Raw genomic sequence first — 27,884 nt, forward strand, 5'->3', positions numbered from 1 at the left:
AGCTTGCAAGCACCCTGTGTGAATTGCCATAGAGTGTTTTCCATTAGTTTCAGTTGTAGTGCAGTTTATGCGTATTTACGCCTTGCTGTTCTTTTTTAAAAACGCAACGTAAAAACGAAACGTCTGGCTGGCCTTGCCCCAAAGAACATAGCATTTCTCTGAAACTGCAAGGAATAAAAGTGAAATACTTGTATAAACTATAAGCTGATTGGGGGGAAAATGCATTGCAGCCTCCTCATGAGAGAAAGAGTTAACACCACAATTAAAATATTCTTTCAGGCTGTTGGAAAATATATAATACATTATACTGTATAATGTATTATATTTTCCAACAGCCTGAAAGAATATTACACATGAAAGGGAAATTGCTTTAGCATAAATACATTAGTTAAAGGGATTCTTTCATGATTTTTATGATGTATTTTTCTTTCTAAATTACACTGTTTACACTGCAAATAATTCACTCTACAATATAAAATTTCATTCCTGAACAAGCAAGTGTATTTCTTTAGTTGTAATATTGGTGTGTAGGCAGCCATCTCTGGTCATTTTGCCTGGTCATGTGCTTTCAGAAAGAGCCAGAACTTTAAGATGGAACTTTCTGGCAGGCTGCTGTTTCTCCTACTCAATGTAACTGAATTTGTCGGAGTGGGACCTGGATTTTACTATTGAGTGCTACCCAAGCAGGAAGCTGTTATCTTGTGTTAGGGAGCTGCTAGCTGGTTACCTTCCCATTGTTCTGTTGCTAGGCTGCTGGGGGGGAGGAAAGGGGTGATATCATTCCAACTTGCAATACAGAAGTAAAGAGTGACTTCAGTTTGCTCTTTTGGGAAATGGATTTCAGTGCAGAATTCAGCTTGAGCAGCACTATTAACTTATGGATTTTGGAAAAAAATTTCCCTTAAAACTTTTTATTATCAACGTAGTAAAAACCAAAATCTAATTTTTGAGCTATTTTTGAAATAAATCTGAAAATTTGAATATCGAAATTTATCATGTACTGTCTCTTTAAAACTTCATCTTTGACCATTAGCCATCTAAGACCTGCTGAATTGCTGTTTTAGCCTATGGGGGACCTCCTAGAACCTTATTGGAGTCAATTGGTGGACAAAGGTTTTTTTTTTTAAAAAAAATACTTCAAATCGAATTCGATCGTATACGATCTTACGTCGATTCGAACTATTCGAATACAGCCTATTCACCCGCAGAAAAACTTAGATTTTTTTTTAATACATTTCGGTTGGTCTTTTTTTATTCAAATTTCAAAGTTATGGGAGTTCAAAAAAAACTCCCATTACTTCGAAATTTGACCCTTGATAAATTTGCCCCTAAGAGCTATGTGAAGCACAAACACAAATACCACAGTAACTTACATCAAAAGGAGATGTTGACAATAAATTATTTAACTGGTAACTCATTTAGAATTGTCAAACCGGCTGACAAAGGGAGAGGAATAGTAATTATGGACTATTTTCAATAAAGAACAGAGGCCCTTAATCAATAATCAGATGAAATTTGTTATGAGAAATTATCCATGGATCCAACTTTCACATAGCTAAAAGAAATTAAGGATATTGTAATGAATCATTAAATACACGTTGCTTGGATGATTTCTTGGACAGACATAACATCAAAGGCTATTGTGATACTAAAATCTATAGTTAGTATAGGTATGGGTATATAGAATTTAATTAAAAGTAGGGAGGGGTGTGTGTATGGATGCTGGGTTTTCATTTGGAGGGGTTGAACTTGATGGACTTTGTCTTTTTTCAACCCAATTTAACTATGTAACTATGTAACGTTATTGATGAAAAAACTAGTAAATTTTTCTGCTTACGGATAACCCACAAAGCCTATGTCTTTACATACTCCCCAAGATTCATAAATCTCTGGTCAACCCTCCGGTGAGACCTATTATTTCTGCTTTAGGCTCCATTTTCTACAACCATATGTTGTGGAGATACCATCTTTTTATTAAAGATTCCTTTGATTTTCTTAAGAAATTACAGACCATTCACCACTGACTTACCTTCACAATCCCCTATTTTATTAGTCACTATGGGCATCTCAAGTCTATACACTCATATTCCACATGAGCTGGGTAAATCTACAATTCACAAACTGCTTTCAGATAAACATGCAAGGGATCCTCTTGTCCCATTAATCTATGAACAATTATGTTTTATACTTGACCACGACTATTGCAGCTTTGAAAACACATTCTACAGACAAAAGCAAGGTACCACGATGGGGAGTAATGTGGCTCCATCATACGCCAATTTATTCATGGCTAATTATGAGGACAAGTATATATACAGATCAGAATTTTGGCAATATATTTAATGCTATTACTGTTTCATAGATGATCTCTTCTTTCTTTGGCAGGGTAAGGAAACTCTTTTCCATCAACTATTTGGTTTACGGCTTCATGGAGTAAATCTTCGGTAGCCTTTCTTGATATCAGACACGAGGCAGGTAAATTCGTAACTGGTATTAACGGATCATAAAATGCTCCTGCATTCAAGCAGTTTTCACCCATCTATATTGATTAGGGCTAGTGATTGGCAAATTTCTCCCCCTAATCCCCCTTTTTTGGCAACTGATATGAATTTGTCCAGCTCCATTGACATCAGGACGGACTGGATCTAGTCCATTTTGAAATGGCCCTTGCAAGTACAGTGATTGAGGGCCTTCAGGCCTAAGACTGACCCATAGAAAACGTCCATTTTTGGTTCCGGGACATACCATTTGCACGACTCCTGAAGCAAACAGTTTGTGAATGGAGGACAGAAAGGCTGACAACCTGGGGCCTGGAGCCAGAAGGCAAATAATCTGTCTTGTGAAATTGGTTGGAATTTTATTAGGTAACCCTCTGAGATGAGCTGAAGCACCCACTGATCCGAAAAATGTTAAGCCCACATCTACCAAAATTGTCTCAGGTGGCCGTGTAAGAGCATACAGTAGACCACGTTTTGAGCCAAAAAAACTGTGAGCTGCAACAAATTAGCCCAAAGCTTTGGCCACTAGCTAAGCATCCAAGGCTGCATCTCAAACATAAGAATTGGCATCCGATATCTGTGACAGCAAAAGGTCCATTGGCTATTGGCCACTAGCTGAGCAGCATCCAAGGCTACATCTCAAACATAAGAATTGGCATCTGTGATCTGTGAGAGCAAAAGGTCCATTGGACTGTCTTCCAAGTCTTACAATTGTGCCATCTGTTTGATCCTGACCTCCATGACCCTGGAGATCCACGCGATCACGAATATGGGCCTGAATGCAGCCCTGGAGGCAGTGAAAATAGCCTTGCTGAAACCCTCTAGTCTCTTATCTATGGAGTCTTTAAAGGCCGCTGTGTCTGGTGCAGGAATGATGGTGCTCTTCGATAGTCTGGAAACTGGAAGGTCTACTGACAGAGGTGAGGACCACAATTCAACACAATCCTGGATAAATCCTTAAATCCAAGATTTAAGGTCATGAGCACTGCTTGCATGAGGCCCACGACTTCTCACTGAGATCTATGAGAATCAGAATACACCCTCAGAGAGTACCTGTCCTTCCTCTTTCGAATCAAAGTCCTGACCACAGGTGGCGCCTGGTGGAGACAGGGGAGGTTTCTTGGGATGGGAAGGAATCTGATCTTAGTGTGCCTATGGTGGTGCAAAAAGCTGTTCAGGAATTCTGTTGAGAATGTCAGGTATATGAGTTTCTGAAGTCCCGGTAGAGGGAGAGTGTGTGCTATTTCAGGGTCCATGCTTACATGACTTGCTGAAACAAACATGAAGCAGACAGGCAAGGTTGCAGAGAGCAGATTATTGGCAGGGGTGGGATGAATGGTTTTACAAGATATGTAACAGAGGTCAGCTGTGGCAGCCTAGAATTTTGTTTTGCAAAAGGCACATGCAAAATAAATAAGACACAAAGGGAGAAGTTCTAGCAGGAGCTAGATGTCCAGGAATTGAGGTTTCCTCCTCTGTTAGATCTGCCATGGCACTATGCCTGGGGGGACGGACGATTTGTAAGCCATACCATATTATATTCTTATGTTCTCTGTATGAAGAGAGAATGAAGGGAGACAGATCAGAGAGGGAAATAGTAAAGAGTAACATAATTATTAATTTGTATGAAATTATTTTACATTTTCATGACAGTTCTCCTTTAAGAATAAACTCAAATATAATAAAGGATAATCAGGATTTGTTGCAGAAAAAACATGCTCGCAAATAAATGTAATTTGTTCCATTCATTTTCAATGAGAATATAAAATGTTGATTGAATATAACATTACACTAATATAAAATTGCTTTAAATCTTAACAGAGATACTACCAATTGACTCTGTAGCTTAATTTGAAATTTAGCTCTTCTTTTCTCTTATAGTTACCCTGCACCCACAGCTTTCTCAAGAAATTTGTGACAGCAGGCTCAGACTGACAATCTGTAGATTTTGACTAATATTGGGTCTGTATGGTGTTGTTTGGCTGTTTGTGTACCTGATATGCCAGGGCCTATTTTGAATCTCGGTCCAGAAATGTGTAATCATGCTATGCTCTGTTCTGTGAATTATACCTTGTTTGGTTAGGCCATAGCCTAGTAAAGGGAGCATGCCTGTTAGCTTATTTAGCTAAAGTTAATATGGAGGCATCCAGTGCATCCAAGAAGCCATGATCTGCTGTGGTGCAGCTTTAAAGGAACAGTTCAGTGTAAAAATAAAAACTGGGTAAATAGATAGGCTGTGGTCTCTATCTAGGGTTGCCACCTTTTAGCCCGGTGGAGACCAGGCAGGGGGCGGGGCTGTGACATGGATGGGGCGGGCTGTGCCACATAGAGGGCGGGGCCCGGAAGGGACGGAGCGTGACTTTGGGTGCAAGGCTATGATGCTGCAATTGGCTGATCTTTTGTCCGACCCTGAGTGTCAGTATTCTATTGACTTTTGCCTCCCCATGGTGTGTGCAATCTCCTGTTGACTGTTTGAAACATTCAGTAGGTCCTTAAAATGGGTGTCAAGAACAGAGGAATGATCTTTGGCTGTGGTCCACCTGTAAAATATTGTTTGTATGGGAAAGTCTAATTCTGGACTTTGGTTCCAATGTGCCAAGGATCTGGAACAAAAATCCAACAGTTCTTGCCTTTTTGTTAAAGTGTAACAGTTGTTGCCTTTCTATTTATATACAACATCATCATTAGGCAAATTTTGACAGGCCTAATAAGGGATACAGGGAGTGAGCCGGACCACCACAGACCTGCTACTGGCACAATCTTTCTGAGGTTCATCAATCTTTCTCAAAATCTCTCACAACTGTAACATGGCCGGGTAGCAGGCCCAGACTGGCAATCTGTGGGTTCTGGCAAATGCCAGAGGGGCTGCTATAAGGTTCCATAGAAAGTCAGTATTTAGTGGGCTGGTGGGGGCTGATTGGGCCTCAGTGTACCTGAAATGCCAGGGCCTATTTTAATTCTCAGTCCGGCCCTGCCGGGTAGGGTTGCCACTTGGCCGGTATTTGACTGGCCAGTAAGAATAATGCTTCAGCTCAATGTTAACAGAGAAAAAACATAACATATTTAGGAAGGACTGTATTTTTTTTTCCTGAAAAGGTGGCAACCCTAAACACTGGACACAAGTATACAAAGAAGTGAAAAACTCCACCCCTCAATTACAATATACCTTTATGTCCTGCGTTATTATTTTAAGAGCACTTGAGAAAGGGTGAGAGCACCCCCAAAAACATCTTGTTGAGAGTAAAAAGGCTTTAACACAATTGCTGTAGTGCGCCATTTGAGAGTACTCTAAAGAGACTTCGATTTTTTTTTTGTCATGATTACGTAATCGTATTTTTATCCAATCAACAAAAGCTCCAAGGGCATTGATCCAGGCTGCCGCGCATTGATCCCTTGGCTATCGCGAGACCGGCATTTGTTTGGCGTGTTCTCGCGAGATCAGTTGCAGCCGCCGTGTTACGTGAGGAGATTTCGGGTTCCATTTTCTCTCTTCGTCTTGTTCGACGACATATTCGGTGTAAGGCGTGTTGAGGCGAGATGGCTGATTACTCTACCGTCCCACCACCCAGTTCCGGAGCCGGTGTGAACGATGCCTTTAAAGACGCCCTTCAGAGAGCGAGACAGGTGAGTGGCGCGGTCTATTGCCACGTAAGAGGTGATGCGTTTTGGATCTGCGGCCTCGTGGCGTGGCTTTGGTTTGCTATGGCCGCTTGTCGCTTTAGCGCATGGAATTCTAGGGAAGGGCCCTCTAACACTTCAGCAGCGCCTCCGACCTCTACCAGCACCTCTAGTCTGGGGTTTCTACTTGGTGTGCGTGGGAGGCCCAGAGTTGGAGCCTCGCCCGCCAGGGCCCATGAGGCAACTTGTAGCCGGCGTTTCCTTTGCCTATAAAGTAAAATGGCTATGTGCTTCTCTGAATAAAGTTTCATCCTCACGGGATTTGTATATTTTAATACAGGGTGCATGCAAATACTAATCGATACAGGGGACACACATTTGCTTACATACATTGTAGATGTTTTCATTTATTTAAATGGCTTTTAAATTCATACACTTGCTGGTGCCAAGATTTGATTGTTTAAAGGCCGGGGGTCCCTTATCATTCTACGCATTAAGATTAGCGTCTTTGTTTGTTCATAAGATCTTTTGTGTATATTAAAGGCGTTAACACTTTTTTTTTTTTCAGTTCATCTGGTTTCAGATAGTTAACCAGAAATAGACCTTTTCCAATCACTTTCTATTGTGTTATATGTGACTGCTCTAATATTGAATCTTAAATCTAGTTTTTCACTTTTCTAAAGCAGCTCTGGCAGGGGGGTCGGTGACCCTCGAAACTGTTCCAAATGGATACATTTAGTTGATAACATTTCTTATCTTTGTCCCAGCTCAGCAGAATCCCCGGGTTTCATTAAAGGGCAACCCCAGCTTCCAAACCAAAACATTTATAAAGCGGCCCAAGTAACACAGAATCCCCTAATTTACCCATCACAGTTACCTGTTTCTTCAAAAGTATGAATAAATGCAAATTTATATGCTGAAATCCTAACAGTTTTGCTCTTTCTGCATCATTTTAAATCCTGGGAAGGAGGGACTTAAACACTGATGTTACAAATTGTAACAACTTCTCCACAGCTTAAGCAGGCCATAGATGCAAAGATCCGATCGTACGAATCATCGTACAATCGGACTTTCCCATCTCCCGACCCTCCACTAACCATTCAGATCAAAGTCTTACCAGTCAGATTAGTTAAAGAACAGATCAGCAATGTTCTGCCCCTGACAGCAATCGTACGATATCTATGTCCAACCAAAGCTGGTGACAGTCTCCCACTGAAAATCGTACGATCGGCAATACACGCAGAGATATTATCGGCAGCCGACAGAAATTTTCTAACCTGTCCGATTGACCGATCTCCGGCGGACGAAAAATGTCGGGACTCTCCACACACGGTTCGAAAATCGTACGAATCCTCGATTCGTACGATCAGATCTTTGCGTCTATGGCCAGCTTTACAGACAGCATGCAGGAACTATATACCCCACAATGCATTGCACTGGGATGTTCCATTCCTTATTGATCTCACATTTGCAGGGAATTGTGGGGTGCAAAATTGTAACAGTTTAGAGTCTGGACCTGAATTACTGAGCTGCCAGACTCAAACACCAGAGACCGGGACATTCAGCTTTAAACTTAGGAAAAAATGAAAAGCAATTGAAAAAAAGTCTTTATTTACAGAGAACAATCCGAAAACAACCCAATGAGTTTTTGGTAGCTGAACAACCCCTTTAAGCATTCTCTCATCCCCAAACTAGCCATTAGGAAAATGGCAGTGTATTAACCCTACCTATATAGTATTTTACAACTCTTAAAAAGCACAATTGTTGACTTGCTGTTTTCCCTACTACCATTCTATGCAACTAGTAGCTTGTTTCATATTCTATCGCAAACTAGTTCATTCTGACACGAGTTTAGTGATGCACAGTTTTCACACATTGCGGTGTGCTGTTTGTTCTTAAGAACTTTTCTTTACCATGCAAATTTCAATGCTCTGTTAACATCGTTAAGGAACTTGGTCAACAGTTTGGTGTCCAAAACATGTAACGGACAAGGAAAGTGTTAAGTATAGTGTGGCCGCTTTGAAAGGCAAACCTTTTATCTCTTTTGTAGTGGTATTAGATCGACTCCATTTTCAGCCCATGATCTGTTCAGACACCACTATTCAGAAAAAAACTTGAATTAAAAATATCCCATCGTGCAAGGCTTTGTGCACTTGGGTGATGCTAAACGTTAGGCACCCGCCTTGACTTACCTGAAACTCCGGGCCGTTGCTCCTATCGGCAGAAAAAAGGACCATTAACATCAGTGACTTATTTTTGAAGTGTGTATCTGTTCACACTATGAGGGGAATCATGAAAAACATTTCACTCCTGTTTTCGTCCAGTGTACTAACTGGATCCATTGTATTAGAAACATCTGAAATGTCTACCCTCCCCCCCGACACAACCTTTTATATAAACTAAATGTGTTTCTAAAGCAAGCATGCAGGTTTTAACAATTAAGGGTAACAATACATTATATTTAAATGCTTAGAACACTTTTGTGTGCAGGATAGTTATGTAGGAATTTCTGCCAAATGACTCTTGACAGTGATCCCAGACAGCCACAAGGGATATTGATACAAATGTTGGGCACTAAAAGATGTGAAGAGAACAAGAAAATGAAACCTAATAATATGTGCAAAAGACTTTTAATGGTCATGCCCACATAGATTGTTAAATGAAAATAAGTGCACATGTGATACATATTGTGCCTTCCATTTAGGCAGAAAAAGCACCTCCCTATGAGCAAGTGCCCTGTAAGGCATGAAATGTGTTAAGCTGCTCTTGTCCTTATGATTTTTTAATATTTTAATTACTCGCTGCAGTTTAAATATTTGATAGTCCCTTGCATTTAAGGTGCTTCATTTGGGACAATTTTTTTAAGTATTTATGTACTTATTCACCTGAAATACTCGTATTCATACTAAATTAATTTTTTAGCCACATGGGATCCTGGGAAATCCTGGAACATAGCCATGCTTCCAGAAAAAAGTACCCTAGGCTTGGGCTTGTTTCAGTGCAGAAACAATTTATGCATTTATCTATACCAGAGGAGAAATCTTAATATACACGCGCGCGTATAGGCCCCTGGCATAAACACCAGTTTTTAAATCACTATATGCTTCTTCCAGATTGCTGCTAAAATTGGAGGTGAAACAGGAACAACTATAAACTCAAACGACTATGGATTTGGTGGACAAAAGAGGCCACTTGATGATGGAGGTGTGTGAACTTAAAATCTTACAGTTAAATCAAGTTTTACAGTACCCAAAATTTTTTTAACTAAACGAGATATTGAAATGCTAATATCTAGCAAATATGCTTTTTTCTATGAACATGTATATTTATATAACGCCAACATATTTTGCATTACTGTGTTGATACCAATATATTTCTGTAAGTTACAGGAATAGTATTAGAGATATAATATATATGATAATTATATCCTAATAAACTGTGGTTAGTAATTTAATTTGTTGGAATCTGTGGTAAGTGGTGTATTTTGTGTAACACGACTTACAGAAACTTGTGTATTATAAAAAAAATTGTTCTAAAATATGAAGTCACAACAGAGTTCCATGATCTGCATAAAACTTGAATTTTTGTGCCTTTATATGTTCATGGAATGCCTGACTTATATCCCTAAAGGGGAAGTCTGGCTTCCAAGCCAAAATTTGATAAGAGGCCCGCATAACACAGAAACCCCTAATATACAGTTACCCGTTTCTTCAAAATGTATGAATAAATGCCATTTTAAATGCTGAAATCCAGCTGTTTAACAATTCTTCTTGTTCTGCGTTATTTGAATTCCTAGAAGGGAAGGAGGGACTAAAAAACTGATGTTACAAATTGTAACAACTTCTCCACAGCTTACAGACAGCATGCAGGAACTACATAACCCACAATGCCTTGCACTGTGATGTTTTGTTCCTTATTGAAATCACTTGTGCAGGGAATTGTGGGGTTTGGAGGATGCAGGCTAAGGACAGCTGGCTGTTGATACAAAGTAACTGTAGTCAGCCAGCTCAGCAAAGTAGTCTGAGAGATCAGCAGGGGGCTAGGCTTAGGGAACTGTCAAACAATTAAAATCATGAAAAGTCTGCATATTTTTTAATTGATGTATATTGCAAAATTGTTTACTTTTCAAAAAGCTTATGTTTGGGTGGAGTACCCCTTTAAAGTTTGCAATAGGAGTACATTTGTCATAGGAATGTGTGAATATGTTCTCAGACATGTTGCTGATATTGGATACAAAAGAGTACTTAGTGCAGATTTTCATGCTTATGTGTATAGCTGTTACTAACAGTTGACAATTATGGTATTAGGTTTACTTTGTCAATGACTTCTTGTGAATGAAGTACTGCACTGGCTGTGCGCAGTGGCTGGTATGACTAGTTCACTTGTCGTATGTATCAATACCATATTGTTGCTTTATAGACTTGAGTACATGTTTAGTAAAAACTTAAATGCTCACTACTTTCATTTAAATATTTCTAGATCAACCGGAGGCCAAAAAAGTTGCTTCTACAAATGATTGTAAGTATTTGTGCAAACTTTTTCTCCTGTATTTTAGCTGTAATTTACCAAAACTAATCTTTGTCTATTATGCCCTCTTTGAAGCTTTTGCTCCATCAATGCCTCCAATGCACCAGCAGCAAAGGTGAGGACTGCTTTTATATTTTTAATTTTTTTTTCTAAATATTTTCATATAGTAATCCAAAATCTGCCTCTTTAATATCCCATTCAAACTTTCTTCAAATCTCTTAATAGAGGTGTTTTATCTTGCAAGTTTATATTTTATATAATTTTTTTTAAAGCAAAAAGATGCTCTGAATTTTGCCTAAGCAAATCATTCTTAAATTTGTCTCATTGTTTAATCAACAATTGTATTGCTTTGGTAGCAGTATAGTAAATGTTAATGCATTTTTGAGAAGTTTTCAAAATTGGATGTGCCACTTCGCAGATTTTGCAATGCAGTATTAAGATCTCTGATGTTAGTAAAACTGGTTAATGGCGCATATAGTTTTTTCCCATGAACTTTATATTAGGGATGCACCGAATCCACTATTTTGGATTCAGTCAAACCCCTGTATACTGAACCGAATCCTAATTTGCATATGCAACTTAGGGGTGGAAAAACATTTTTTAATTCCTTGTTTTGTGACAAAAAGTCACATGATTTCCTTTGCTGCATCTAATTTGCATATGCAAATGAGGGTTCGGCCAGACAGAAGTATTCGGCCGAATCCCAAACCAAATCCTGGATTTGGTGCATCCCTACTTTATATGTAAGTTTAGTTGCCTGTTATCAAGCAAAGCTTGTAAAAAAATACTTATGTCCACCCTTATACAAATATATTCAGATTAGCAAGTTATGTGCTCTTAAAAGATACAGTCTTTCTATGTGAGATTAGATTTCTGTTTAAACAAACCTGGTTCACGCGTCTTTACATGTTGCCAATGTTTCTTTTTAAGGTCTGTTCTTACAGAGGAATACAAAGTTCCAGATGGAATGGTGGGATTCAGTAAGTATTTTTTTAAGCCTTTTTTTTCTTGTACACCGACCTCTGGTTCCTTTCTTTAATATACATTCTTTGTGTTTGTACTAGTTATTGGCAGAGGAGGGGAACAGATTTCTCGCATTCAGCAGGATTCTGGCTGCAAAATACAGATCGCTCCAGGTATAATTAATTATTTTTACATGGATTGTAATTTAATTTATACGCATAGTGACGTGAAGTTTATAATTCTGAATAATTGGTTTTATTTCACTACTTTTCTTTCATATTTTAGATAGTGCAGGCATGCCCGATAGGTCTTGTATGCTAACTGGTTCTCCTGATTCTGTTCAGTAAGTAATCTTTTAATTCATTGTGAGGCTGTGTTAAGGTGTGTGGAAATGTTTAATTGTATTTCAAATTTCAGAGCTGCCAAGAGGCTACTTGATCAGATTGTGGAAAAAGGAAGACCAACTCCTGGGTTTCATCATGGAGAGGGTTCTGGAAATGCTGTCCAAGAAATAATGATTCCTGCCAGTAAAGCTGGATTAGTAATTGGAAAGGGAGGAGAAACCATTAAACAACTTCAGGTATGGCTTCAAGTATACCTTCCCACTTGCTTGCAATTAAAAACTATATGTATTTTTGGTTGAGAAACAGGTTTGTATTTCAGGAAAGAGCTGGAGTTAAGATGGTTATGATCCAAGATGGACCCCAAAACACAGGAGCTGACAAGCCTTTAAGGATTGCAGGGGATCCATACAAAGTACAGGTATTGTCTCCTTTGTGACTATACATTTTTCATAAGAATGTGGTTTTTATGGTTTTTACATATATATATATATTTTTTTTTTTAATCCATCCCCTTAGCAAGCAAAGGAGATGGTGTTAGAATTAATTCGTGATCAAGGAGGTTTCAGGGAAATTCGGAATGAGTATGGCTCAAGAATAGGAGCAAATGAAGGAATAGATGTAAGTATGAATTAAAATATGCACATGCTACAAGTTGTGCTAGTTTAACTACTGTACCTATGTGTTTAAAATTTATTTATAGCATAGGTAAATGTACTTGAAACTTGTATAGAGAAGTTATGTATTTCCATGTTCTAAATCACAATTCTTCAAGGAAAAGTATGAATATAGTGGTCTGTAACAAGCATTGGCATTTTACACTCATGGGCAGCTTTATCAACTGTGTGAATTTAGAACTCCCCACAGAAACTCACTCACTTTCTATTCATTCCTATGGTATTTTTAAAAGTATTTATCAAATGGTGAACTCCATTGATAAATGCGATTCTAAAAATCCCATAGGAATGAATAGAAAGTGAGCATTTTTCTCTGGTGAGTTCTAAATTCACACTTTGATAAGTTTGCCCCTTGTGGAGCGGTACTGCCCAATTTTTTTTGTCTAGTTGGGCAATTGTTCACTATATGATGTATAATGAAGTGTGTGGATTTTATGGTCCCGTAAAAAAAAAAATATTGGCCCACAGGCACATACAGCCTGTGGGCCAATAGTTGGGGAGCACTGTAACATTGTAAGCATGGTCTTCATTTTCTTACCTTTTGCTTATTAAATTATTTAAATCGTTGTGCTGCTCTTCATTTAAACTGTATCTGGATGCCAGGGTCTGTTTTTGAACAACCAAAGAGAGAGAAAAGTTCAAAAATTATAACTTTTTAAACATTTTACAAAACATAATCTGCACAATGGATTAAAAATATAAGGAACAACACTTTAAATTTGACAGTAACAGAATAGGCCAAAAAGACAAATAGTAGAAAACAGCTACTTGGCGAATTAACCCAAATGTACATAATACAAAGATGCAGATGTACAGCTTATATATGAAACATATTAAGGTGGCACCCGTTCACAAAGAAATTCAAATTAGATGCTATATCTATATGCATCACTGTGTAATTGAAAAACATTTTCTTCTGTTTCTAATGATCTTATAGGTTCCTATACCACGATTTGCTGTTGGAATTGTGATAGGCAGAAGTGGCGAAATGATTAAGAAAATACAGAATGATGCAGGTGTTAGAATACAGTTTAAACCAGGTATGTGGGCCCCTCTGACTGATATCTCACTAAAAAATCAGGCAGAAAATCTGTTGGGAAGGGTTGTTTACCCATTACTGTGGACTAGATTGGTTTATCAGATGACCTGTATTTAAATTTATTGGCTCGAGGGCCAAACTATTGAATCAGCCTGATATCGCCCAATTCAAGCTGGCCGTATTGCGAAAGATCAATAAATTAAGTGGATACCATTTAAATAAAATTAGCTGTTTGTTGTCGTGGATTCAGATGTGTAGAGCTCTGTGGCCCAGTTGGCATAGCAAAATATATATAAATAAAAAATGTTTTAAAACATAATCTGCAAATGTATTTTATTCTTTTCTGGGGGCAATGTGTATCAGGAGTTAGTGTCAATACCATAGTCATTTTCTACACAGTATTATGTTTAATGCAAAAAGCTATCAACATCATTTTGTTTTCCTTTGTAAGTCCCCCGCATCCGTTATATGATATACAATTCCATAACATCAGCTGCATTTATCCCCTCGCAACTCCCTACACCTGATCATAAATGCTTCCAGAACTGCTGCATTTATTCCGTTGCAACTCCCTGCACCTGATCATATATCAATATGCAGGAAAACAAACTTACAGCTGCTGTTCTGCAATATCATAACAGTAAATACTAATGTACACTGTATAACTTTTATAATTTAATAGAGGTAGAGAGTTGCATAGTGTACACTATAGATTATGTCCAGCTGAAAGAAAATATTACTATTACATTTTTAACCACATCTATTGCTTTATGTTGAGCATTTAAAGGGGAACTTCCAAACCAAAATTTGATTGAGGCCCACATAATGCAGAAACCCCTAATTTACCCATCACAGTTATCTCTTTATTCAAAGAGTATAAATAAATGGCATTTTCTATGCTCAAATTGTAACCGCTATGCCACAGCTTACAGACAGCACGCACGAACTACATAACCCACAATGCGTTGCACTGTGATTTTCCTTATTGAAATCATGTGTGCAGTGAATTGCAGTCTTTGGAGAATGCAGGCTGAGGACAGCTGGCTGCTGATACAAAGTAACAATAGTCAGCCAGCTCAGCAAAGTAGTTGGACAGATCAGCATGGGGCTAGGTTTAGGGAACTGTCCGAATCCATTGAAAAGCATGCATATTTTTTAAATGATATATATATTGCAAAGTTGCTCAAGTTATGTTTTTGTGGAGTTCCCCTTTAAGTTATGTTGTTATAAGTGAATGATCAGGCAGCAGTATAAGACAGTTATGTGCAGGCTGGGAACACACAGGACAGAGGGTGGGAGAGGATTCCCTGCAGAGTTCAGCCTGTCAAGGGTGGGAGGGGATTCACTGCAGAGTTCAGCCTGTCAGTCAGTGCTTTGACCAATTCCTGTGGGAGATTTAAGAGACACTCCTACTCCTCATTTCAGCTTAGCTTCTGATCTGTAATCATCTCTCTGCAGCTCTGATTATAAGGAAAAAACTTGGATTAAACAGTTATTTTTAATGGTATTGAAATATAATAATTTCACAGTGCCACTAAAACCCATTTGGACATACAGATGTTCTGATCATAGCAGACGGAGTTGACAATTCAGGACAAATAATCAAATAGTTTGCTGGATTTTTTATTTTTTTCTATTTCTGACAATTTTTGTGTTCCTTTTCCATCAGATGATGGATCAGTTCCAGAAAGGATTGCACAGATTACTGGTCCCCAAGACGGATGTCAACATGCTGCTGAAATTATAAATGACTTGCTGCGTAGTGTCCAGGTAGATGGGAGGGGGCTTCCTTGGGGGTATTGAATGGGAGATGGTTGGCAGAATTAAGATTACAAAGTCATTGTATTACTAAACTGAAAATGATTGAATGTCTAAACATTTCAAACTTGTTTTTTGTCAATTAGTGACCTTTGAAATAATGGTGCAGAACTGCCAAGTGATTCTTCTCTGGTGGTAGAAATTTAAATTGCTTGAGTGATTCTCTGCCCAGCATATATAAACCAGACTACAATTAATTTATAAAATACTCTGCACACCCTGTAAATAACACACAAAGGTGGTATGGTTTTGCATGTAAATATTTTTACTCAAAAATAAAACCACACGGTAATATGCAGCATATGGCATGCAAACAATACATTATATAATACCACCCAGCAATATATAAAGATTAATAGAAAGCAGATACTCCTGTGCAAAGTGGGCATTGATCCAAAGTTTAGACACAAACCTTTGTCAAGGAGAATTCTACATTGGGGGCGTTAATCGACTAGTAACTGCTGCTGCTTATAAGTGTTAACCAAGTGCAATCACCAAAATCAGTTGGAAGGCTGGCTTGCAATATTAGGTAATCTGTTTCCTGGATACAAGACATGATTTCATAATGGTTGGTCTGGGTTCTCTTCTGGCCCATATCTTCAGTGATGCTCTACCAGTTTGCTGGATTTGACTCTTGGAAAATATCCTCCTCTTTTACCTTCTTTGCATCCCAAATCTCTAGTTGATTCAGGTGGATCACTTATCTTGTTATATTACTAATATTGTTCCAGTAGAGGTTTATTTTTTTTTTTTTAGAAATTAAACCCAATGCTAAGGATGCTTTGTTTTACTCTATAGTCAGGAAATGCTGGTGGACCAGGGCCTGGTGGCAGAGGGAGAGGCAGAGGACAAGGAAACTGGAATATGGGGCCTCCAGGTGGTTTACAGGAATTCAACTTTGTTGTTCCCACAGTGAAAACTGGCCTAATAATTGGAAAAGGTATCCATCTTTGTTTAAATGTTTAAATATGCCGCTTTCACTCTATTTCTACCTATTTTCCCAAACTGATCACCGTCACCAACAGTTGTTAAAATTGCTCTAAAGAATGTGAGATTTAATGCGCAGTTTTTTGTGCTCTTATATTAATCACTGAAAGGAGACTAATGGCTAGTTTGCCCAGTTTCTTAAAGGGACACTAACACGAAACATTGAACGCTTTTTAAATTCATGAAAATATAATGTAGAGTTGCTTGCATTGGTAAAACTTTTCAGAAAGTCTTATAGCTAGGGTTGCCACCTTTTCTGGAAACTTTTACCGGCCGGTGGGGGGGGGGGAACAAAATGGGGTGGTCTGTGTTGCAAAAGGGGCGGAGCAACATACAGCGACACAAAAGGGGCGGAGCAACATTGCGCAATGACCAGGATGCTGAAAAAAAGTTCTGAGTGAATTGGCGGCGGCCGAGTGGTTTTTTTAAGGGTATTACAAATTTACCGGCAACTACATTGCTGGTAAATTTGTAATTCCAGCCCCAACTTTGGTAGGTGTTTTACCGGCTAGGTCGCTAAAATACCGGCCGGGTGGCAACCCTACTTATAGCTTTTATATACAAGCTGCTGTTAAGCCATGAGGGCTGCCATTTAAGCCTATCGTAACCAATCATATCTTTACTTTCATGTAATGAGTATACTAATTGCTGTTTACCATGTATATTTGTAAGTGAGCACGCTATTTCTGGATTGTGTTCTGATCTGTTTAAAACATCTTTCGTTCTAGCTCCAATTTATGCATGAAATGTTTTATTATAATATGTCTACAAAGTCCTACTAATAGTCCATTCTTTTTTTTTTTTTCTCAAAGGTGGGGAAACCATTAAAAATATAAGCCAAACGTCTGGGGCTAGGATAGAGCTGCAGCGGAACCCCCCACCAAATGCAGATCCCAATGTGAAGTTATTTACTATACGTGGCTCTCCACAACAGATAGATTATGCCAGGCAGCTGGTTGAAGAGAAGATTGGAGTAAGTACATTTGTATAGTTAAATCTTATCTTCTCATCTGCAAACAGAAATCATTAATTATAAGGTGCATTATCAGAACAAGTGTGACAGGGCTGTATTTGCAGCCCTTTGGTGTAAACGCGGTATATATTTTATATTCTCTTTAGCTATTAAATGAGCGCTATTGTGAAAATATTATATGTTTCATTTCATGTAAATAAGGTACTTTCAAAGTAATACATATATATTTTATATACAGTTAATGGTAATTTAAAGGAATAGTTCAGTTTAAAAATAAAAACTGTTTATAATATAGTTGGCCAAATGTTTATAAAGGCTGGAGTGAACAGATTTCTTTAGTAGCCACAACCCAGCTTCCTACCTTGCAGCTCTAACTCCGTTTTCGCAGTATCTCTCATTTAACAGCTAAATGAGACGCTGAACAATTCTTTAAATGTTTTGTTTCCCCTTCAGCATTGTGTCTCTACATGCACTAACCTGAATCAGATTTTAATGGACAGCACAGACCATTGTTATCTCACTTCCCTTTGCCTAGGAAAAATGCTGTTTTTTTACCATAATACTGAATGCCTTTGCTCAATTTACATAGGACTTTGTTTTCCTATACAGGGTCCTGTAAATCCCTTGGGGCCTCCAGTTCCTCAAGGTCCACCTGGTGTTCCAGGACCGCATGGCCCACCAGGTCCTCCTGGACCTGGTACTCCCATGGGACCTTACAATCCACCACCTTATAATCCTGGCCCTCCAGGACCTACACCACAGTAAGTTACCTTAAAACTAGTGGGCGTTAGATTTTAATTTTCTTGCAGTATTAAAGGAACAGTAACATCATAAATAAAGCATCATTAAACGTAATGAAAATATAATGCAGTGTTACCTGCACTGGTAAAACTGTTTGCTTCAGAAACACTACTATTGTTTATATAAACAAGCTGCTGTGTAGGAATGGGGGCAGCAATTCAAAAAAGAAAAGGCTCCGTTGACTCAGCAGATTGCAGATAAGCTCTGTAGAACAAAATGGTGTTATCTGTTATCCACTATTTAACTTGTGCCATATAGCCTTTTTTCGATTTCCGCCATTGCTACAGAGCAGCTTGTTTATTTAGTACTTTAGAACTTTAGTAGTGTTTCTGAAGCAAACAGATCACTTATCATGCAGGGCCACAGCACATGATATTTTCATTACTTTAAAACACAGATTTTTTTGTTGTTACTGTTCCTTTAACTGTGGTCATTTTTTTTCCCAGTGGACCCCCTGCTCCATATACTCCTCAAGGATGGAGCAACAATTATCCACACTGGCAACAACCAAACCAGCCAGACCCAAGTAAGTTGTGCCATTTCTATAAAAATACATATGCATTTCTTAAAAGGATAGTTCACCCCCCTTGTTCAGCATGAGTCCAATGAATAGTGCTTGTGTTGAACATACTTAAATTATGAAAATCCAAGTCCCTTTTAGCCTTTCTAATTTACAAGGTTATTTTATTTCTTAGGTAAAGCAGCTACAGACCCGAATTCTGCAGCATGGGCAGCTTATTACGCACACTATTATCAGCAGCAAGCACCCCAACCCCCTGCGGCTCCAAATGCTGCACCAACTACAACACAAACTAATGGGCAAGGTAACAAATACCTTTTTAAAGACATCTGTGTCCCCCCCCCCCCCCCCCCCAGGTTAATAAGCAGTTTGTGGAAAAGGTTTTTTTAAAGGAGATAATTCTAGATCCTGTCTCAGTTATTTCCTCTACTCTAGAAAAGCACGTAGGGGAAGGGGGGGTTGGGTTACAGATACATTTATTGAACTGCACTCTAGGCATGGTATTCAGTGTGTGTTTTGGTTGTTCAGTTCTGGTTTCTAGGGCCTTGTTTACCCTAGCGACCCAGTAGTGGTTTGAGAAACTCTCTTGTTTGCACTGCTATATGATTAGCCGCACATGAATTAGTAAGAAAGAGTCCTTCAATAATATGTATTTGTAAGTGCAGAGACCAACTTATTTCACTTTCATTATGTGCCTAAACCCTGTAACATTGTGTTTTAATCAAAGCCTTGTTCTTCAAGTCTAAAATGGTTTCCGTTTGTTTTATAATGTTTAGCTGAACCTCCAGCTGCTGCACCCCCAGGTGGGCAAGTCGATTACACAAAGGCTTGGGAGGAGTATTACAAGAAAATGGGTAGGTGCAATTCATTTATTAAATTTGGCCAATACACTTTTCCATAAAGCCAATATAAAAATCTAAAAAATAATTTTGCAGAAAAAGCTATTTGATGTTATTTGACTCTCCTTGAAACCTCCCAACTGATCAAGTGTACTGCAACCCTACAATTTACTAGGGTTAACTATAATGATCAACCCAATTTTCCATCCCAAAAATCGGCAATGAAGATTTTTGTTTAAAGCAAAACTCACACATATAACTGGGCAACATACATAATGACATAAATGGGTCTTTTTCTCAGTGATTTTTTTTTCATAATGAATGATAATGTAATTCTATGCTCAAATGTATTAATTATAAATGTTTCAGATGAAAACAGTCTAGTACCTTTTAGTAATAGTACCAGTCTAGTATATTTTTTGAGTCCGACTCTTCAAACAATGTAACTAGTCATGTGTTCTGCAGGATTTATATTCAATTTTCTTGCAATATTGTTTCAAGACTCTGTGCCAAGAATGCAGAGTATAAACAAATACTTAAATTAATGGCAATTGCATTAACATATAAACTAACTGAAGTTATGCCAATACATTTAGCATCATGTTGCACGTTGGTGCAAAACTCATTTACATGTTTAGTGAGTTAAGTTTGTCACTTTTTAAAAAATATTTAGCAACTTTGTTCCCTACATTTTTTTTCTCTATAGGTCAGCAAGGGCCACAACAAGATTATACAAAAGCATGGGAAGAATATTACAAAAAACAAGGTTAGTGACTTGTAAAGCCATTTATGTGAACATACATATGTGTGCCTATTGTTATTATTGTGTATTTATATAGTTACAATATATTGTGTAGCACTGCAAAGTAAATGTGATTATACAACTAAATCACATTAATTACATACATAGTACATATGGAGTTTCATGCATCACAATCAATACTGGTACAAAAGATGAGGAAACCCTATGCAGAAAGAGCTTACATTCTAAAGGGAAGGGAGTAATATATAAGGTGTGGGAGTGGGTGAGATGTGGTACTGTATGTGGTGTTGCGTTTGGTAGTTAAGCAGAGTGAGGGTAGGCTTCTCGAAAGAAGTGCGTTTTAAGAGATTTCTTGAAAGCAGAAAGGTTGGGAGAAAGTCGGACAGACCGTCGTGGGAGAGAGTTCCAGAGGAGGGGTGCAGCCCTTGAATGCGAGCCTGTGAGGAGGTAATGAGAGAAGAGTTGAGTAGCAGGTCAGTAGAGGAGCGTAGTAAGCGATTGGGTGAGTATATAGAGATGAGTTCAGAGATGTAGGGTGGGGCAGAGTTATGAAGTGCTTTAAATGTCAGGGTCATTCATTTGAATTTGATTCTGAAAGGTAGCGGAAGCTGTGCAGGGAATGACAGAATGGCGAGGCAGAGGAGGAGCATTTGCTGAGGTGTTTGAGCCTCGCAGCAGTGTTTATTATGGACTGGAGAGGTGACAGTCTCTTGATATGAGAGCCAATTAAAAGAGAGTTACAGTAGTCTAGATGTGATATGACGAGTGAATAAGAATTTTGGCAGCATCTTGGGTAATAAATGATCGTATTTTGGATATGTTCCTTAGGTGGAAGTGACATGATTTAATAAGTGACTGGATATGAGGATTCAATGACAGGGCAGAATCTAGGATAACCCCAAGGCACCGGGCCTGGGGAGAGGGGGTGATAGTGGAATTGTTAACTATGATGGATACTTCCGGGATGTTACTGGTGTTAGTTGGAGGAAAGAGAACCATTTCAGTTTTAGAGAGGTTTAATTTAAGGTAGCGTTGTGACATCCAGGTAGAGATAACGGACAGGCAGTAGGAGACGCGAGTTAGGAGTTCTGGGTTGAGAGTAGGAGATGAGATAGATCTGAGTATCGTCAGCATAGAGGTGATAGTGGAAACCATACGAGTTGATTAATTTGCCAAGGGAGGAAGTATAGAGGGAGAATAGTAACCGTCCCAGGACAGAGCCTTGAGGAACCCCAACAGAAAGAGGTAGGGGAGAAGATGATACTCCATTGTAGGAGACACTGACTGAACGATTGGTGATGTAAGAAGAGAACCAGGACAGGGCTGTGTCACGAAGGCCAAGCGAATGGAGGGACTGCAGGAGTAGAGCGTGATCTACAGTGTCAAATGCAGCTGAGAGATCAAGCAGTATTAGTTTTTTTTTTTTATATAATGTTTATATAATCTTCATCATAAGTAAATACCCAAACTTTCTTTATCAATTAGATTATATACCATTTCTGAAATTCCCTCTCGGCAGGTTTTCTCTAAGTACAAGGGTGAGAATAGGCAGGGTTTTGCCTTTGATTCATTGCAGCTGCAGCATTATTGCGTACAGCCATGTTGGATGGGAGTATGTTACAAGTGTCCTGGCTGCAGGGCCATCTACTGATGCATACATGTTCCCTAATACCTGCAGACATATATGGCTCTATGTTGAGAGCAAAACTGAATTTCTAAATTGAATCAATTATTTTAAGTACTTTTTCCTCAGGCTATACTGTTAAGGAATTTGGACCCTTCAGACCACTTAATGGTTGTGTGTGTACGTGCGTGTGTGTGGGGGGGGGGGTTTGTTTACCATTTTCCCTGAAGCAGTTAAAGGGATTCTGTATGATGTTTTTTTTAGTTCTATATTACACTGTTTACACTGCAAATAATTCACTCAACAATAAAAAAAAATTTCGTTCCAAAACCAATGTGGTTTTTTTTTTTTTTTTTTGTAATATTGTTGTGTAGGCAGCCATCTTAGGTAATTTTGCCTCGTGCTTTAAGAAAGAGCCAGCACTTTAGGATGGAACTGCTTTCTGGCAGTTTCTCCTACTCAATGTAACTGAATGTAACACAGTGGGTTTTGACCTGGATTTTACTATTGAGTGTTGCTCTTATATCTTTCAGGGAGCTTTTATCTTGTTAGGGAGTTGCCATCTGGTTACCTTCCCATTGTTCTGTTGTTGGGCTGCGTGGGGGGGGGAGGGAGTGGCTGTTATCCCTCCAACTTGCATTAAAGCGTGACTGAAGGTCAGCGCATAAGTCACATGACTGGTGGCAGCTAGGAAACGGACTATATCTAGCCCCATGTCAGATTTCAAAATTAAAATCTGTTTGATCTTTTGAGAAACAGATTTCCGTGCAGAATTCTGCTGGATCAGCACTATTGACTGATTAGTTTTGAGAAATAGTCTTTTCCCCTAATTTATATTATTGAAAATATAGGTTGTTTATTTTTATCTAGAGCTGTGCAGAAAAAATTTGATGTAGGACTGTTTTGCTGTAGGAGGCTAGCATGCAGGAATGTTTTGTACTGTTTGTATAATTATTATGGATTAATTCTGTACTCTTTGAAATTTAGGGCAAACCGTTCCAACTCCAGGAGCTGCACCACCTGCTGGACAGCCAGATTACAGTGCAGCCTGGGCAGAGTATTACAGACAGCAAGCGGCATATTATGCTCAAACAAGTCCACAAGGGGTGCCACAACATCCGCCAGTGCCACAGGTATGATTTGTTTTTGTTTCGTTTCTTTTTAAGCCAGACATTGGTCTGTTTAGGCTGCATTAACTTTTTGGGGGAGAGCAAGTTCTGTGTTTTACCCTGCAAAAATTTACATGAAAATGTAACGTGTACATCATTCTGTTGTATTGTATGTTTACAACATTTTCCCCCTCCAGGGCTAATGAAAAACATGCAAGAAGCAGTCTGCTTTGGTTAACCAATCTTGCCTTAGGGTTTCACTCCTGAGTTGGGCTCCTTGTTTAAGGGATTTTAATGTTTAACTTTTTGTATGTTTCTTATGTATTTCTTCTGCACAGGGCCAATAATGCGAAGTGGACAGTACAGTATTTGCTTCATTGTGTTGGGGAAAGCCTTTGTTAAATATATGGATGCAGACGCCTTGATGAAGATCTTAAATTTTTTGTTTCGGTTTAAAATTGTTTGGAAAAAAAATGTACAAAACTATCACTACTGATTGATAGGAGGCTATATTTATGTGTAGAAATGAAAACTGGTTTGTTTTTAGTATATTAGTGTAGATGTACACATTCCAGCAAATGTATTTGCAACTATGTGGTCAATGCTTTGTCATACAAATGTACTTTTTCAATGTATACTTTGACTTTTAAAATGCCTGTTTTGTGCTTTACAATAAATAATATGAAACCTCCTGTGTCGGTAAGTTGGATATGTGAGTATTTAACTATCATTTGTTTTATTCCTCTGGCGGGGGGGGGGGTTATATCTGTTCAGTTTTATTACTTCTTTGAAGAAAAGTACATTGGCAGTTTTTAAGCTCTTACAGATTTTTCTCAGTTTAATTTTCAAGAATTTAGGTCCTGTGACAGTTTGCATATCCATCAGTAGTGGATGCTTTTTTTGTTTTGTTGCATGTACAAATTGGATTGAGGTCCTTTTTTTCACTGCATAAAATTCCTTTGTATATGACAACCACTATTCAGTATTGTACAGCTGTTTTCCTCTGCCTTGAGAAATCTGTGTTTATACTTTACCTGCATAAATTTAAGTCCTTTGTTTTTTTGTTTTTTTTTTTTAGAAAGTATGTGTTGACTTTATTTGCATTTTCTCTTGGAAGATAACCTCTCTGTAGTGACATTGTTTTGCTGCTGGTTATGCTGACTATTAGCTATTGGATTTTTCTGAATGTTGAAAATGATTGTTAATGCAGCCAACTCAAAATCAAATACTTTTCAAAGTTTTAATAACCATTAATCACCTCAGTCAGATCATTTTTTATAAATAAACTTTCATTTTAATGTCCATATTCAGATTGCGTTGAATATCCATTGTTTACTCCTTGCCTATTTGCCAGCTCACTATTGCTTCTGTTCTATCAGATCACAATCAAATCAGTCTTGCCATTGTCTGTTGAAGTGCAGATTTGATCCAGCCAGTATAGCAGTAGCTCTATAGGTGTGAGGAGGACTGTGCTGTGCATCATCCTTAATTTGTGTTCCTTCACGGAGCATTGCACTGTAAGTACCTCAATAAATGGACAAACTGCAAATTTATCTGCTCATCTTCCATTATATTGACTGATTTATTTTTACAATATTGGTATGCCGTATTATTTCTTGGCTGATATTTGGTTAGTGTATATTCTGTTTTTAGGTAAGTATTCCCAATATTACGTTTTTAGCCGCAGCACAACAATATTTTTCATTGACTAAATCTCGTCCGTATAAACATGGCTTCTGTTCACCCAACATATGTTTGCATTGTCAGACCTTTGCCTCGGTAGTAATTTAAAATATATATTTGTGGATCTCTGGGCCCCTGTTTAAATATTTTAAAACAGAGAGATTTTAGTTTATCTCTAACAATGTGTTCATATTTTTTTTACATTGGTTACTTTGGTAATTGTCAGGGCATGTGTTGGCACCATGTATTTTGCATGACCTTGTCTATGTACATCAAATAGCGATCAAAAATGTACCAGACACTTTTATGAACTTTGCAATTTGGAGGCTGTTAATCTAACTTGTCCCAGGTCTAAAATGTTAGTTGGGAGGGGGGGAAAGTGAATTATCTTCCACCTTAGGTTCTGCTGCAAAACCAGGTAAGCACAACCTAAGGAAACATCCATACAATTGCATCTATTTATGTTGTCCCTGTAAATTTTGTGGTTGTGCCAAAAAGTTTCTTAACTTTATATTTTCGGTCTTTCATGTAAGTAGGCAGTCATAGCTTTTAATTCCCCTGTAAATGTTTTGAATTGTATAGCACAAATACATTCTCCTGAAAGTGTTTTGCATTTAGATTTCAGGCTGTAATCTGCCACACAATGTTTCAAAGTATTTGATGCAGCGTATATTTCTTGTCAGGATTTAATATTTTCATTTAGGTAAATTTCTAATCATAAATGACCATTTGTTGAGAGTTCCAGCAAATTCTGTGCCAGCCATTTTTAATATCTGCCTTTATCAACGATTTGCTAGGACAGTCTCTTGCTGTTGCTTATTTTCTGAAATGTGCTGACACTTTTCAAAGTCCTGCTTATTTGTACGTTCAAAGAAAATTTGAAAATACCTGCCTTCATTTTCACACACAGTGCTGAAGATGCTGCAAGCACCAAATCATAGCTCATATAATCAGGTCCTGAGGTAGTTCCTAAGGAGGAATCCTTTGTGTGTATGCCATTGGTCATCCGATGGGCATGGACGTAGAAGGGCTCATGTAGAAGGTAAAATTGGCAAAATACTAAGAAATGTATTATGCATAATAGTGCAGATGTGTCTTTCATCACTATTGATGCTTTTCATAAGATGTGTGTGCTGGCTTTCCAGCAGTTGAAATATATTTTGCCATTTATCAAGTTAAATAGATCTGTTTTTTTTTTTTTTTTTTTGTTCATTACCTCATAATTAAAATTTATCACTGCGCTAACAGACATATTGTGCTCTATATATGCAGTGTCAGTAGCAGGAAAGAAGCAATCCCTGCTCAGTAATGCAGAGATGTGTACTGTATAAGGAATAGTAGAATGAGTGCTGTAATTGTTATTAATTGTGTAATTATGTAGTCCTGAATTAAAAACTTGATCACCGCAGTGCTGCTTTGAGTGCTCTCCTCAACTACGGTTTATAGATTAACTATCGGAACAGTGGTAACCCAGAAGAGGATTGATGCACTTACGCTTAAATTAATCAGAGAGCAAGAACCCTTTCCAAATTTTCTAGGAATGCAGAGATGGGTACTGTATAAGGAATATTAGAACAAGTGCTGTAAATTGTGAGCCTTTAGAAATCAAGTAGCATAATGTCTAGAAATTGTGATGCATCACCTTTCTTTCTGCCTTATGGCTCTACAAAATGAGTTCCTCATCCCTGTTGAAAGGAGGTAATTTTTTTGTTTGAGATTAAATTTGTAATTTTTTATGGTTTTAAATTCTATTCACCTGCTTATACAACCACTTAATGCAAGCAGTGAACTTGTCTTCCTGTCATCTTGTTTCTGTTCCTAACAAACATAATTGCTGTATGAATCAACTTTGTTAAAATGTGTTTCCAGAAGAAGAAAATACACAGGTTCTAAAAGGTCTCTGCTTGCATACTGAAGTTGTATTATTGATAAATTTTTCTTGTTTTTCACCCTTTGCATTTGTTGCAGACATAACTTGATGAAAGTTCAGTAACAATGCATATGAGTACATGTATGGGGTGGGGGGGAGGTGATCACTTTGTTAACCTGTGCTGGAGAAGCTTTATGCTTAGTTATTTCTAAAACCTACTATAGCTTCTTGTATGGAAAATACTTCCTGTTGTAGCTGCCAGACAAAAAGGTCTTTATGGCTGATTTTGGCCATGTCAGGCTTTTGCTTCTTGGGGCTACTTCAGTTTATAAAGTTACAATCCCTTCTCATCCTACAACAAAGTATTTTCCAACCATAATTTGTTTTTCTCTGGCCAGGTTTGTGTTGGAAAGGGTTCCCCATACCTTTAACTACATTTTTTGCTTAACTACCATCTGTTGTCTTCCTTTAGCATTGGAATAAGTGGATCCAGTTCTCCCACACATTCACATCTTACAGCTGAATTATGGTGACCCCATGCTGTTCCCCTGGGTGTCCTTCCAGAGAGGCATCCTTCATGGTAGTTGATATGGGTGGGGGTAATCTTTTGTCATTTTTTAAAGGCTGTAGAGATGTATATTCTGTGTTATGACCATTTTTAACCAACCAGAATTTATTTTTTTTAAATGCTTTGTTTTTCTTTGTGATTAAGCTGCCCTGTTACTGCCTGTGTACCTATTGATAGAGTGCATTTAGTATTGCAAGCCTGTAGTCCTACAGTAAAATCTTTTATGCAAACCTATTTTCCATAATAAACAATTGTAGGCCTACTTTAGCGGGATTGGCTGTATTGCATGATTCCAGGATTCTTCCACAGTTAGATTGTGATGTTTACCTCTGACTGTCAGCATAATCTTGTAAGCCTGAAAAGCTTTCATATCACTCTTCACCAAGAGAAATTTCTGTTTCTGCTGCTTTGTGAAGGCTCAATTTATTTGTTTTTGTTTATGCGAGACCCAGAAATCCTTGATATAACTTTGTGTTATGAAGTAGCTCAGATGATTTAAATGACCTTATTGGAGCTGTGTGTGGAGTGAACTATTGTTTCTATAGCCAGACTGCAAAGTTCTCCTGTTCAGAAGCATGCCTATTCAACCACCACTCCCCCAAGATGATAATCCCTTGTTTTTTTTAAAGGTCTACATATTGGGGTTAGATCCATTCTGGCAAATTG

General features: G+C 38.1%; 1 protein-coding gene and 1 long non-coding RNA gene across 6 annotated transcripts; one reads left to right on the forward strand and one right to left on the reverse strand.

The window, feature by feature from the left end:
* Positions 1-2,250: 2,250 nt before the first annotated feature.
* LOC108715502 lies at positions 2,251-5,789 on the reverse strand. Its single transcript, XR_001935523.2, has 2 exons — positions 5,665-5,789; positions 2,251-4,050 (listed from the first exon to the last, which is right to left on the reverse strand). It is a non-coding gene; the product is annotated as an uncharacterized LOC108715502 (long non-coding RNA).
* A 107-nt stretch (positions 5,790-5,896) lies between these two features.
* On the forward strand, positions 5,897-26,236 carry fubp1.S (far upstream element binding protein 1 S homeolog). 5 transcript variants are annotated; one of them, XR_005967424.1, is made up of 22 exons: positions 5,897-6,122; positions 9,230-9,320; positions 10,596-10,634; positions 10,719-10,758; positions 11,574-11,623; positions 11,708-11,779; positions 11,892-11,949; positions 12,024-12,186; positions 12,270-12,368; positions 12,467-12,568; positions 13,562-13,664; positions 15,333-15,433; positions 16,280-16,421; positions 17,281-17,441; positions 18,051-18,202; positions 18,689-18,768; positions 18,938-19,066; positions 19,539-19,616; positions 20,308-20,367; positions 22,976-23,121; positions 24,477-24,614; positions 25,691-26,236. XR_005967424.1 is itself a non-coding variant. In XM_018259414.2 (21 exons), the coding sequence occupies exons 1-21, from the start codon at positions 6,036-6,038 to the stop codon at positions 24,522-24,524; spliced, it is 2,001 nt and encodes a 666-aa protein (XP_018114903.1). In that variant the 5' UTR covers positions 5,897-6,035; the 3' UTR covers positions 24,525-26,236.
* The last annotated feature ends 1,648 nt before the right edge of the window (positions 26,237-27,884 follow it).

Source organism: Xenopus laevis, chromosome 4S, assembly GCF_017654675.1.
Source record: "Xenopus laevis strain J_2021 chromosome 4S, Xenopus_laevis_v10.1, whole genome shotgun sequence".
In the NCBI taxonomy this organism is placed as follows: Eukaryota; Metazoa; Chordata; class Amphibia; order Anura; family Pipidae; genus Xenopus; species Xenopus laevis.